Source organism: Lycium barbarum, chromosome 12 (genome assembly GCF_019175385.1).
Source record: "Lycium barbarum isolate Lr01 chromosome 12, ASM1917538v2, whole genome shotgun sequence".
NCBI classification, from domain to species: domain Eukaryota; kingdom Viridiplantae; phylum Streptophyta; class Magnoliopsida; order Solanales; family Solanaceae; genus Lycium; species Lycium barbarum.
This window is the reverse complement of record NC_083348.1, coordinates 61,895,353-61,908,277: the sequence shown is the minus strand read 5'-3', so window position 1 is coordinate 61,908,277 and position 12,925 is coordinate 61,895,353. Positions and strand designations below refer to the sequence as shown.

The 12,925-nt window shown below is 33.9% G+C and overlaps 2 protein-coding genes across 7 annotated transcripts; one reads left to right on the top strand and one right to left on the bottom strand.

The window, feature by feature from the left end:
• The first annotated feature begins 3,051 nt into the window (after positions 1-3,051).
• LOC132623955 (cyclin-D3-3-like) lies at positions 3,052-5,364 on the top strand. The gene is made up of 4 exons (XM_060338770.1): positions 3,052-3,862; positions 4,412-4,613; positions 4,693-4,823; positions 4,942-5,364. The coding sequence occupies exons 1-4, from the start codon at positions 3,389-3,391 to the stop codon at positions 5,158-5,160; spliced, it is 1,026 nt and encodes a 341-aa protein (XP_060194753.1). The 5' UTR covers positions 3,052-3,388; the 3' UTR covers positions 5,161-5,364.
• Positions 5,365-9,435: 4,071 nt separating this feature from the next.
• Positions 9,436-12,075, bottom strand: LOC132623670 (uncharacterized). 6 transcript variants are annotated; one of them, XR_009576319.1, is made up of 4 exons: positions 11,698-12,075; positions 11,054-11,118; positions 10,870-10,957; positions 9,436-9,833 (listed from the first exon to the last, which is right to left on the bottom strand). XR_009576319.1 is itself a non-coding variant. In XM_060338462.1 (3 exons), exons 1-3 carry the CDS (start codon positions 11,871-11,873, stop codon positions 9,737-9,739), a joined length of 354 nt encoding a protein of 117 aa, XP_060194445.1. In that variant the 5' UTR covers positions 11,874-12,064; the 3' UTR covers positions 9,436-9,736. The 6 variants fall into 6 exon arrangements, 1 of the variants encoding a protein (XP_060194445.1); XR_009576321.1 differs by having other exon boundaries at positions 9,436-9,825; positions 11,698-12,073; XR_009576318.1 differs by lacking the exon at positions 11,054-11,118 and having other exon boundaries at positions 11,698-12,052.
• Between the last annotated feature and the right edge of the window lie 850 nt (positions 12,076-12,925).

Below are 12,925 nucleotides of genomic sequence, written 5' to 3'. Positions count from 1 at the left end.
CAATAATCCTATTTTGCGGTTAAGTTATCAATTATGGTTCTATTTTGAATGATTCTAGTCGATACAATAAAACATATGAATAATTATACGATTTTAAAAAAGCACTAGGCTTTTTTTTGTTCTCTCTTTAATAACTTAGCTTATATCCTCTGAATTTGCTCAGTATTTAATAATTTAGTCAACCAGCGCAATCTGAGTTATTAATGACATTAACATAGGATTGATTTTATAGATGAGCATTTAACTTTTATTTTATTGCACCTAGAGTTATTAAGCTATCTTTTGTAATGGAAAAAATCACTTAACTTTAATTAAATATCACAAAAGTCACTAGACTATTTTTTAAAGGGAAAAGGGTCAAATATACCCCTCTACTTTAGTTTAATAGTTAAATATACCCTCCGTTAATCAAAGTAGATAAAGATACCCCTTCCGTTAGTCAAAGTAGATAAATATACCCCTTCTGTTAAGAATGTACACAAATATACCCCTCAGTCGATAGAATCCCCAATTCCACCATTAATTACCCAATTTATAAAGTGTTTTATAAAGTGTGAAATATTATAATAATCATGTTTGACTGATGACAATCAATCATGCTTTCTTTGGTATTTTGCATATGATATTCAATTAAGGATTTAATGTATTTACTGAGATCAAATGATCTTTTTAATTTGTTTTGTTCAGTGATGTCCGAGGATATGGTCAATGATGGTTATGAAGAATTTACTGGTTGTGGTGGTAGTGGTTGTGTTGGATCGGTTGTAGTGGTGGTGAGTATATTTGGATGGAAAGAATTTAATTTGCGGGTCGAGCATGGGTTTTTTAAAGTTAAATCGGATAATTAATGGTGGAATTAGGGATTCTGTCAACTGAGGGATATATTTGTGTATTTTCTTAACAGAAGGGGTATATTTATCTAGGGAAAATACATAACCCCCCCCCCCCAACGTATACTCGGATTAATTATGACGCACCCAACCTTTGCGGGCGACCTATTTTATTACCCCCGGCCTTATTTTTTCTGTATTTTTGTACCTTTTTTGGCTGACGTGGCAAAAAAAATTAATAGCGAGTGAAAACAGTAAAAATAGTTTTTATATTTTAATAAAAATTAATTTTTTTTAAAAAAAACCCATTTTTTTCCTCTTTCTTCTTCTTTCTCCTTTTTCTCTTTCTTCTTCTTTCTCCTCAACCACCCCCGCCGCCGCCGACGCCGCCATGATTGAACATAGCCCAGTTCGTGAAATCATGGGCAGTTCGTGCAATTTCTACATTGTTGTTAAATTTCATTCCTCATGAATTTCCATGAAATTTAACAAATGGCAAGAGGAGCGGGTTGGACAATTTCCATGAAATTTAACAAACAACAATTTCCATTGTTGTTAAATTCCAGTCCATGATTGAACATAGCCCATAAAGGAAGAAATTGCACAGTTTGTCCTTCAAATGGGTGTCAATGGCAATTTCTCAAATGGGTGGGGCAAGAGCAGCGGGTTTGGGGGGAGGGGGGGATAGGGGGGGGGGAGCAGCAACAAGGGGGGGAGGGGCGGGGGCAGCTTGAAAAGAAGAAGAAGAAGAAGAAGAAGAAGAAGAAGAAGAAGAAGAAGGGGGTTTATGATGAAATTGAATGTGTGTGTTAATGGAGGATGAAAATGGGTTGAAGAAAATGGGTTGAATGTTTCTTGAAAATAAGCTCTTTGTGATTGATGATTAAATTGAATGTGTGTGTTAATAGAGGAAGAAAATGGGTTGAATGTGTGTGTGTTAATGGAGGAAGAAAATGGGTTGAATGTATGTTGTTAATGGAGGAAGAAAGTGGGTTGAATGTGTGTGTGTTAATGGAGGAAGAAAATGGGTTGATGGATTTCTTGAAATGATGATGATGATGAAGAAGAAGAAGAAGAAGAAGAAGAAGAAGAAGAAGAAGGAGGAGGGTTTAGTGATGAAGAAGACAAAATTAATTGTTAATTAGAGGTTAATTAGTGTAAATATAATTAATAAAAGAAAAATCAAATGAAAAAAAGAAAGGAAAAGTGGCAGTGACGTGGCAGCAGTGTGGCACCAATGTGGCGGAGAGTGTGCAACACTCTCCACTGTGTAACTGGGCTTCAATTGTTTTTTGCCACGTCAATCAAAAAAGGGTAGAAAATACAGAAAATAAGGTCAGGGCGGTAATAGGTCGCCCACAAAGATTAGGTGCGTCATAATTAATCCGATTATACGTTTGGGGGGGGGGGGGGGGGTTTATGTATTTTCCCATTTATCTACTTTGACTAACGGAAGAGGTATATTTATCTACTTTGACTAACATGGGGTATATTTAACTATTAAACTAAAGTAGAGGGGTATATTTGACCCTTTTCCCTTTTTTAAATGAAGAAGTCACTCTACACCCAAGTACCACTGAAAGTCATTAGGAGGAAATGCAATGGACATTTTAGGCGATGAACATTTTATACTATACTTAGGCAAAATTGGATGACTTTTTGGTTACAAAAATAATTATTTAATGACTTGTTGTGATTCTTAGGAAAATTTAATGATTCTTTGTTACAAAAAAAATACTTTAGTAACTTTCAATAATACTTGAGTAACTTTCGATGATATTTGTATAAAAAAATTGGATAATTTTATATTTCCAAAGAATAATTTAATGAAAATAAATTAAAAATTGAGTGATCATCCATAGAATCAATTCATTAATGTACTCCCTCCACATAAAAAGAGTGTTCACTTAGACATTTGTAAACCCCTTAAGAAAATACTAACTTCTAAAAAAAAAAGTAATTTGACTAAACTGCCCTTAATTAAATAGGTATTGAGATTTGATCACGTAACACTTAATAGGGCAAGTCTAAAAAAATAAGGTTAATATTTTCTTGATTTGATAAGTGAATACTCTTTTTGACTAAAAAAAAAAAAGACTAAGTGAACACTTTTTTTAATTCGAGAGAGTACTATATTATCTTTTTAATCCATGTCTGATTTGTACCATTGCGCAAATGGGTATAAATGAGTAAATGGCCGAGACATGTATATGCAAAGGAGGACTAGAATTTTGGCAGAACCTGTTGGTCTTCCCCTTTACCTTTCCCTTACCCTGCGCGCCAAACACCCCAAAAGCCCTTTCAAAATAAATATCCACTGCAAAAAGATAGACAAGACTTTGGCCCAAAAAAAGAAAAAAAAAAAAAAAAGGACAAACGTGAAAGTAATCTCATAATCTCAGCTAAAATCTCTCCACTCTCTACTCTTTCCCATCTTTCTCTTTCTCTCTCTCCCTTTTTCTGTCCTGTAGAGCGAGAAACAGTGGATATGTTACTGCGTTTAGGATTCCCTTCAACATAACAAGAAAAAAAGAAAAAAGAAAAAAGAAAAAAGAAAAATGGTTTTACATTTACAAGTACAAAATATACAACCCCAAAACCCAATCTTGAATCTTGATTCCCTCTTATGTGAGGAAGAACATCAATTTGAGGATGAAGAAAGAAATGAGAATTTCAAGAATCTGAAAAAGACTTCATTTTTATTAGATTTTGACTTGTTTTGGGAAGATGGTGAGGTTGAAACACTGTTATTAAAGGAAAAAGAGAGTCTTTTAGATTTTAATAGTTTAATTTCAGATGGGTTTTTGGTGGGGTTAAGAAAAGAGTCATTGGTTTGGATTTTGAGTGTTATTGACCACTATGGTTTCACTGCTTTGACTGCTGTTTTAGCTGTGAATTATTTTGATAGGTTTATTTCTGGAAAATGTTTTCAGAAAGATAAGCCTTGGATGAGTCAACTTGTTGCTGTTGCTTGTGTTTCCATTGCTGCTAAAGTAGAGGAGATTCAAGTTCCCCTTTTGTTAGACCTTCAAGTATGTAGTAAGCTATGTTTTCTTGATTAATATAGGCAATGCAGGTTTTTGTATAAATGTCTCAATGATTATACAACAGCATACCCAGGGTAATTCCACAAGTGGAGTCCTCTACGGGGGTAAGATGTATGCAGACCTTAACCCTATCTTTGTGGGGTAGAGAGGTTATTTCAGATAAATGTCTTAATGATTATGTACGTGGTAAATATATCGAGTACTGAGCATTGGATTGAAACGGGTCTAAATGAAGTTAAATGGGTATTGAGAATTGATATAACTGATCATACATAGATTAGGATTGCGACTTGATAATAATAGTTAGTAGTTGTTGTTATTGTTGTATTAATGATGGTTATACAATCAAACCTCTCTATAATATCGTCCTTTTTTTCAATAGTTTTTGGCTGCTATAGTGAAATGCTGTTATAAAGAACATATAATATGACATTACATGAAAGATCGGTTCGACAGAAAGCATTGTTGTTATAGTGAAATGTTGTTATAGAGGATTGTTGTTATAGAGAGTTCTGACTGTATTTCGTTGATTAGGTAGCAAATTCAAAGTATGTGTTTGAGGCAAAGACTATTCAGAGAATGGAAATTCTGGTGTTGTCCACCCTCCAATGGAAAATGAATCCAGTGACACCATTTTTATTCATAGACCATATCATGAGGAGATTTGGATTGAAGACCAATCTACATTTGGAGTTCCTGAGGAGATGTCAAAAGCTCATTCTTGGTATTATCACTGGTGAGATATCTATCTGGAAAGTTTGTTTTAGACTTTTCATTCTGGTAGTTTATTGATTATTCAATCATGCTGAATGCAGATTCTAGGCTTCTGCATTATCCTCCGTCTATAATTGCAACTGCAACAATGGTTTATGTCATCAATGAGATTGAGCCTTGCAATGCTATGGATTATCTTAATCAACTTATGTCTGTTCTTAACGTCAGAAAGGTCTGCAATCTTTCACATTGAGTTCTCTTTTCTATTTTCAACCACTTTAGGCTTCTTTAGTACTATGTAATTTGCCTATTTGGTTGGTGTGTTACTTATGTTTCTTATCTTTAAGCAGGATACCCTTGATGAATGTCATGATCTTATTCTAGAGCTAATGGGCATTCCTGGATCCAAGATTTGCGAAACCCACAAGCGCAAATGTCAATCTATTCCAGGCAGTCCCAATGGCGTTATTGATGCATATTTTAGCTGTGAAAGTTATAATGATTCTTGGGTCGTGGCATCATCAGTTTCATCCTTGCCAGAACCTCCGTATAAGAGAAGTAGAACATAGGATCAACAAGCTACATCGGCTCCGTTAAGTTTTGTGTCTGTGGTTTTGGATCACAGTATTCATAGAACTCATATCCTCTACATTATCTAATTTGACAATGGTGATATATGGCCACAGTTTTGGTATGTCGGCTTAAAATGCAATGCACAATTATATGATGTTCCATTGCATAATTATATGATGTTGCATTATGTTTTCTGGACATCTGAAAATCCATGTGATGGTTTAGACTGATTTGAACATGAATCCAATCACCTCTGTGATTGGGAATGGGAGGAAGAATGGTTGAAAGAGATCATCGGGTTTTGTTTTCCTTGAGTGCATCCATGCTGCTATTTAAAATTAATTTTGAGTATGATAATTATTTCCAATAAGTATGGATGTCTATATATATATATATATATGCATTTCATTTGTTCTTTTCCTCCCCCGTTAAGCTTTCTGCTATATCTTGCATACAATTATGTGTCAATTCCAAACAAGTTGGGGGATTCCTTGCATATACGAGGTGAATAATTCAGTAGCCATAACTGGATGGATGCTCGGATGTGGGATACAATAACAACAACATACCCAGTATAGTCTCACAAGTGGGGTTTTGGAAAGGTGGGGTGTACGCAGACCTTATCCCTACCTTTGTGGGTAGAGAGCTTGTTTCCGATAGACTCTTGGCTCAAGAAAATCATTTTTCTGAACAAGTTTGAAAGAAAGCAAGAATAAAAAGTTATGATGAAAATATTGAAGAAATAAAAGTATTAACAGTAAATATAATAAAGATAACCAAAGTAAAAGAAATGGCAGTAGCAATAAAATTGAAGAATAAGATGATAGCATAATAATAGTAATACTGGTAAGGGAACATATAGGTGCTCCGAACTAGAACCATGCTCTACCACTTGGAAGAGAGAAAACGCTCGACTACTTACTAACCGTCTATCCTAATCCTCGACCTCCATGCTCTCCTATCAAGGGTCATGTTCTTGGTGAGCTGAAGATGTGTCATGTCCTGTGTAATCAACTTTTCTCAGTTCTTCTTTAGTCTACCTCTATCTCTCCTTGAACCTTTCACCGCCAACCTCTCCCACTTTCTCATTAGGCATCTATGCTCTTCCTCTTCACATGCTCGAACCATCTCAGTCTCGCTTCCGGCATCTTTTCTACCATGGAGGCTACTCCCAACTTGCCCCGTATATCTTCGTTCTTAATCTTGTCTCTCCTAGTATGCCTACACATCCATTTAATCATCCTCATTTCTGATAGCTTTATCTTTATCTTCTGAATGTAAGAGTTCTTGACTGACCAACACTCAACCTCGTACAACATAGTCGGTCTAATAACCACTTTATAGAACTTACCTTCAGGTCTTATGACACATTCTATCACATTTCATCCACCCCGTTCCAATACGATGTGCGACGTCCTCTTCGATCTCTTCATTTCTTTGGATTATAGACCCAAGATACTTGAAGTTTCCTCTCTTGGGGATGACTAGTGTATCCATCATCACTTCCCCATTCGCCTCCCTTGATGTGATAGTGAACTTGCACACCATGTACTCTGTTTTAGTCCTGTTCACCCTGAAGCCTTTAGACTCTAGGGTCTGTCTCCAAACCTCCAGTCTATCGTTAACTCCGTTGCGTGTCTCGTTGATCAATACTATGTTGCCTGCAAATAACATACACCATGGTACTTTCTCTTGGATATGCCGTGTCAATTTTGTCCATCACCAATACAAATAAAAACGGTATGAGAGTTGATCCTTAGTGCAGCCCCATCTCGATTGGGAAGTGCTCCGAGTCTCCTCCCACTTTCCTCACTTGAATTTTGACTCCATCGTACATGTCCTTAATCACTCTAATTTATGCCATGATACACCTCTAGACTCGGATTCTTGGATGTGGGATCATAGATAGAATGGATGTCTCATAATTTCTTAGTTTTCTCAAAGAATGGATTGACAATTTAAGAAAGTTTTTTCAACGTAGGACAGGTTGGCAGTGGACTATGTGCTTGGGAACTAGTATAATGCGCCTAACAAAATTGGAATATCGAGATATGTCTCCAGGCAGGGATACATTGTAGACCAGTGAAATTTCAGTTGCATAAACTATTTTTGCAACCTTTGACCAAATGAAAAGAATAAAGAAATCTACATAAAGGTAAAATAACAGACTCTGTTCCTTCATTGCTAATCCAAGGCTCCAGATTTTTGATGTTTGGAATTTTGATAGTTATATGTGCATAATAGGAGTTGCAGCAGTTGGACTATCCTTAAAATGAAGCCTAGTCCATGGATTCACGGTTATGTATAACAAATTTTACAAGGACTAGCTACCTGTATGGGCTGGACACATTAGATCTATTGTATGCAACATTAGTTTGTATTTTATGTACATGGCTTTATTCCGGCCCTTCTTAGATTCTTGCACATAGTAGAAACTTAGTGCATCAGAATGCCCTTCTCATTTCCGTTTGGAAGTTGGAACAAACAAAATTGTGTACTTACTAAGAGGTTGTTTGTCTGGATGATAGTCCATATTGTGCTAGATCTTGTTTTTAGCTGCATAATTAGTTCATGATTAATTTATACGTAGTGTGGCAAATTCAGAGAGGACCACAAGAGTAGTAGAACTCGTAGTATTGCTTCATATTCGTTTGGAAAATAGACTATTGTTTTAAGGTAATGGAGAAGAAGTTTTAATAGATTACTTCGGAGAATATTTTTATGCTAATGGGAGCTGCATAAATTGGTGCAGCGTGAATCTTAATGCATCAATTTTTTTTAATTGCTACTAGAATAACTAATAAGTATTAGAATATACATCCATCTCGAGGTACGATCACAGGGGTAGAATATACAACTCCTTTGAAGAAGCAGGACCAGTCAAGTAGAGGAATTTGTTTTGGCTTTTGGAGATGACACATTTGTAATTAAGATGCTTATTTTAAGCAACTATTCTCTGAAAGCATATTTTCAAAGACAAAAACAAATGTTGTTTTGATTTTTAAAATATAGAGCCCGTTTGGATTGGCTTATAAGTTGCCTATAAGCTGTTTTCAGTTTTTTTTAGTGTTTGGCTGGCCAGCTTAAAACCATTTTATGCATAAAATAAGCTAAAAAAAAATAATTGGGCCCTTTTGGCTTAGCTTGTCTAAAGCAGCTTAGAAGCTGAAAACAGCTTATAAGCTGCTTATTTTAAGTCCATCCAAACAGGCTCTATAGGTCTAAAGTTTGATCCTTAAAAGTCCAACTAAAATATTTTTCATAAATAAAAAACAACTGAAAAACATATTCTCAATGACTGATCCAATTTCTTTTTTTCAAAAGTGTTAGAAAAGTACTTTTGGTGAAAAACAATTTGTGTTTGGCCAATTAATTTAAAAAAACACTTTTGAGCAATAATTAGTGTTTGGCTAAGCTTTTAAAAAGTGATTCTAAGTGTATTTTTCTCAAAAGTGCTTTTGAGATTTTTTTTTTTTTTTTGAGAAATTGTTTTTGCTACTCCCCAAAAGCACTTATTTTTTCCTAAAAACTTGGTCAAACACCCCACATTTTTAAAATAACCACTTCTTGAGAAAAATAAACACTTTTGGAAAAAAATAAGTTTGGCCAAACAGAGTCAAAATGCCTTGAAGGATTTGGTCTCTTGGATTTTTTTAAGCCATTACAAGCTAATTTTAAAAAGGACCCCACCCAAAATCCATAAGTAGTTCTCTAATACTCGAATTCAATTTCTTTTCTTTGTTTGGTCATAGTGAATATTTCTAGAATGCTTTTACCAAGAATACATTTTGTTTCTATTTATTTAGTATAGTGGTGTATTTATTTAGTTACATAGTTTTGTAGATTAACAAATAGGCATATCTTATTGCATAAAACAAGATTGACCTATTCTCAAAGAAATACAATTTCTTTCTTATGATGGATTCAGTGCTGTATATTGCATATACTAGACTGGTATGCCAGTGCAATGCACGAGCCCAATATGTGAGTCGATATTTTCGTTGTTTGTCTGCCTCAGAACAATGATATTAATGAAGGTAAATCTATGCAATTGGTTAACATGTGGTATGGTAAAACTGAAGAACATGCCATGAAGCATAGCATGATCATCTTTTTCGGCCATTTAGGGCATGTTATTGAACTGATACAACAATCTAGTAAACTTTAAACTTATGTGTTTACAACAAATATTGATTTTGAGCAATATTACATTATAGCTCAACATCAGGCAATTTTCAATTTACATAAGAAAGAACAAATAAAAAATTAACTAAAACTTAACTATGTCAATTTTAATTACAAAATAACCAGCAAACTCAAAGTACAAAATGTAAAGGATTTTGGTAAGTACAGAAGTCATAGAGAATACAAGGTTCTATTCATTTGTCTTTCCTTGCAATTAACCAAATGAAGTGTTCACTTAAAAGAATTGTAAAGACTACTCTAGTAGTGGGAGAAAGAAAATATACACTTTCAATTTACTGAGCTAGTTCTTGAATTAAGTCCAAAATGAAAAACCAGCTAAACAAATAATCTATAGCTCTAGTTAACTGGAGGCTAGAGCTTGCGGCTTCACGTTGGTGAAATCAACTTGCGATGACTTTCCTTCCGCTGAGCATACAATTGTGCAATTGTCCTTCCTATTTCACTGAAGCTAAGACCTGTTTCACTGAAAAATTTCTGTCAGCTGCAACCACCCTAAACACTTATGTTCGGGTGTAAGGTAACTCAAACACCCAAATTGCCAATAACATTGTAATGCTAAAATCATAAGTGGTCTAGTTAAAACATATGCTAACTTATGAGTAGTGGGGCAAGGCCTTCTTGCTACTCCTCAGTCACAAAATATTTGACACTATGTATTTGGTATGTGCAAGACTCGATTCATGGTAATGTGTACATCAGTTAGTTGAGTAAGCCAGAGCACACATATAGTTAAAAGTAAGAGCAATGAAATAAAAAAGGGTCACGATTGGTTTGGTAAAAAAACAATCATGACAGACAACATTTTGTATAAGAGCACAAAGCACAACTGTATCCATCATCACCAAATCAATTAGCAAATTAAACCTCGGTGTCTAACTTCTTGACCGAGAAACGCAATTTGCTACATTGCCTAAAAACCTTATTCATTAATTAAAAATAAAACATGATGATCAGCCTAATATTCTCTACCTTTTTAAAAAACATGACCCTCATGCATCTATAGAAAGGTTTTCCTTCTCTAAGCTTTTAAGGAATATAAACTAATAGTTTCTCGTTATCGAAGCCTAGATATGATATCTTTCTAACAACTCTACTTTTCACAGATTCTCCCTCTAAGGACTCAAACTGTATAAATTAAGCCTAGTTATATTCTTCTAGTTGTTATAATGTGGCATCTTTTTTATCTAATCACTCTCCTTTTTGACATTTTAGAACATTACTTAACCACATACTGCTACTTCTAATTTAAAATCTACACTACCTTCTTTCTCTTTATCACTACTCTAGTTATAAGACGTCAGGTTTTACAGGTCAGGATATTGATTTAAGAAAATGCATCGCAAACCATTGTCTCACTGTACACCAAATCTATCGTTAATGATTTAGAAGATTGCACTTTTACATGGATTTTCAATATTTGGTTGGTTTAGAAGGTTCTTTGATACAAAAGATGGCCAATTAAGATAGAAAGCTTTTCTAAATCAGTATTATACTCTAACCTTTGCATGATTGATAAATGTTGTACTTGTCTTGTAAAATTGGAAATATTGATAAATCCGGGGGCCCATGTGCTTCTTCTTCAGGTTCCTAAAAGTACAAAGACACATTCAGCATTAATACAATTTCCTTGCATCAGTCACAAAACAAACTCCTGACCGAGAACCTGAAGCAAATTAAGTCAACCTTAGTTGTTAACCATCTGAACATCGTCTTCTTTAATATTGTGCTCACATTACTCAAATCAAATCCTATAATGAAAAAGACTCAGGAAAATGTCTCATTAAATAATGCATTTACAGAATCAGAGGTGATCCATGTTTGTCGGTACCTCTAGTAATTTGCTTGTGAAATTATCAAAACAATAAAAAACCAGAGAATATCTGTTATGTAGAGACTTCATCAATCATCATTCGTAGTAGAAGGAATTTTAATTTCTCAAAAGTAGAAGAATATGAAATACACTAGTAAGTAACTTTTTGAGTTTTAAGGGTTTGGTCCTATTATCAAACACCCTAAGTGCATCAGTGACTAATCAGGTGCAGTAAAAGAAATACAAACCATAGTTGAGCAGAATAAAGCTCACAGCAGAGCAAATTCAAAGGTCGTTAAGGGTGTAATTGTTTTAACAAAACCAAGAAAGAGGGGAAATATTCAAAGAGAACTCACCAAAATGAGCAGAACATTAAAAGCAACAATATAAAGTAACCAAACATATGGGATAAATGCAGAAAAAACAATAGAAGCAGAGCGATATAACAGAGTAAGCAACTTGGGTAAGTGAGTTCATTCATGGCAAATGAAAGAACAAAATCAAAAAAGAAATTAACCTTAGCTGCAAATTCTTTCTTCTTTGCGACTTATATTTCAATCTTGAGGGAGGATCAGTTAGAAAAAAAGAAGAGGGAATGGAGAAAGCAAGGTAGTGGGCATGAAAGAAGTGAATGGAGACGGTTAAAGAGTTAGTATACGTGTCCAGCAAGAGGAACATGTGGCAGCTATGCATGCTGTATACTTCGTCCCTCCCTTCCGTACAACCTATACTACTTATCCCTAAATGAACCAAAATACCCCTGTTCGTACACCCCAACTCCCATTTCTAATATAATAAAAATATAATACTAGAGTGGAACACGTGGCAGCTATGCATGCTGTATAGTTCGTCCCTCCCTTCTGTACAACCTATACTACTTATTCCTAAATGAACCTAAAATTACCAAAATACCCCTCTTCGTACACTCCAACTCCCATTTCTAATATAACTCCCAACACTTTAGATTATAGTATATCTATGTATATGTATTTGTATTTGAATAGTGATAATATATATATATATATATATATACACGAAGCATGAGTTTTGTGCTCCGTATCTAAAACTTTATTATATTCGTGTTTGCTACGAAAATTTATTAATACTTTTTAAAAGAGAAGACTTGTTTAAAAAAAAAAAAAATTTCTCTCTTTGAGATAAAATAATAGCAATATTTAAGCATCAATTGATACTTTCAATTTTAATTCGATTAATTTAAAGGTGTAAAATACTTATTATTTTTTTATCAAATTTTGATTTGGATAATTCTAATTCAAATTATTGAATTAATTTTACATGTTTGAAACGAAACAAAGTAGAAATTGATTTTCTATTTAAACGAAGAAATGCTATTTTTTAATTTTTGGTAAATATTCTCGGTTTAGTTTATTTTACTTGTCATGTTGTCTTTTGCATGGTTTTTTAAGGAAACGTGAATTAGAATTATAGTTTGATTAATTTACCTTATTCATTATTTGATCTCCATTTGATATTAATCTCTTTTTACATTTATTAGAGTAAGAATAAAAATGAAAAAGTAATTAAACTCTATGTTATTTTAAAATATAAATATTTTAAGTATATTTATTTTAGTAATCAGAACAAATAAATGACATGGCGGAATAGCAAATACAATAATTATATATCTAGATTAGATCTCAGGCTAATATAAGAAAAGAAAGAAAATTGTATGTATTTGCCTACTAAACCTTTTAAAGAAAAACAATAATATGTGGTTCATGTTT

Coding starts and splice junctions, on each gene's coding strand:
- LOC132623955 (XM_060338770.1), top strand. CDS start 3,389: ATGGTTTTACATTTACAAGTACAAAATATACAACCCCAAAACCCAATC. Junction 4,614..4,692: donor CATTCTTGGTATTATCACTG/GTGAGATATCTA, acceptor TGCTGAATGCAG/ATTCTAGGCTTCTGCATTAT. Junction 4,824..4,941: donor CTGTTCTTAACGTCAGAAAG/GTCTGCAATCTT, acceptor ATCTTTAAGCAG/GATACCCTTGATGAATGTCA.
- LOC132623670 (XM_060338462.1), bottom strand. CDS start 11,873: ATGCATAGCTGCCACATGTTCCTCTTGCTGGACACGTATACTAACTCT. Junction 10,958..11,697: donor AGAAAGAATTTGCAGCTAAG/GTTAATTTCTTT, acceptor TTGTACTTTTAG/GAACCTGAAGAAGAAGCACA. Junction 9,827..10,869: donor CATTTATCAATCATGCAAAG/GTTAGAGTATAA, acceptor TTCAGTGAAACA/GGTCTTAGCTTCAGTGAAAT.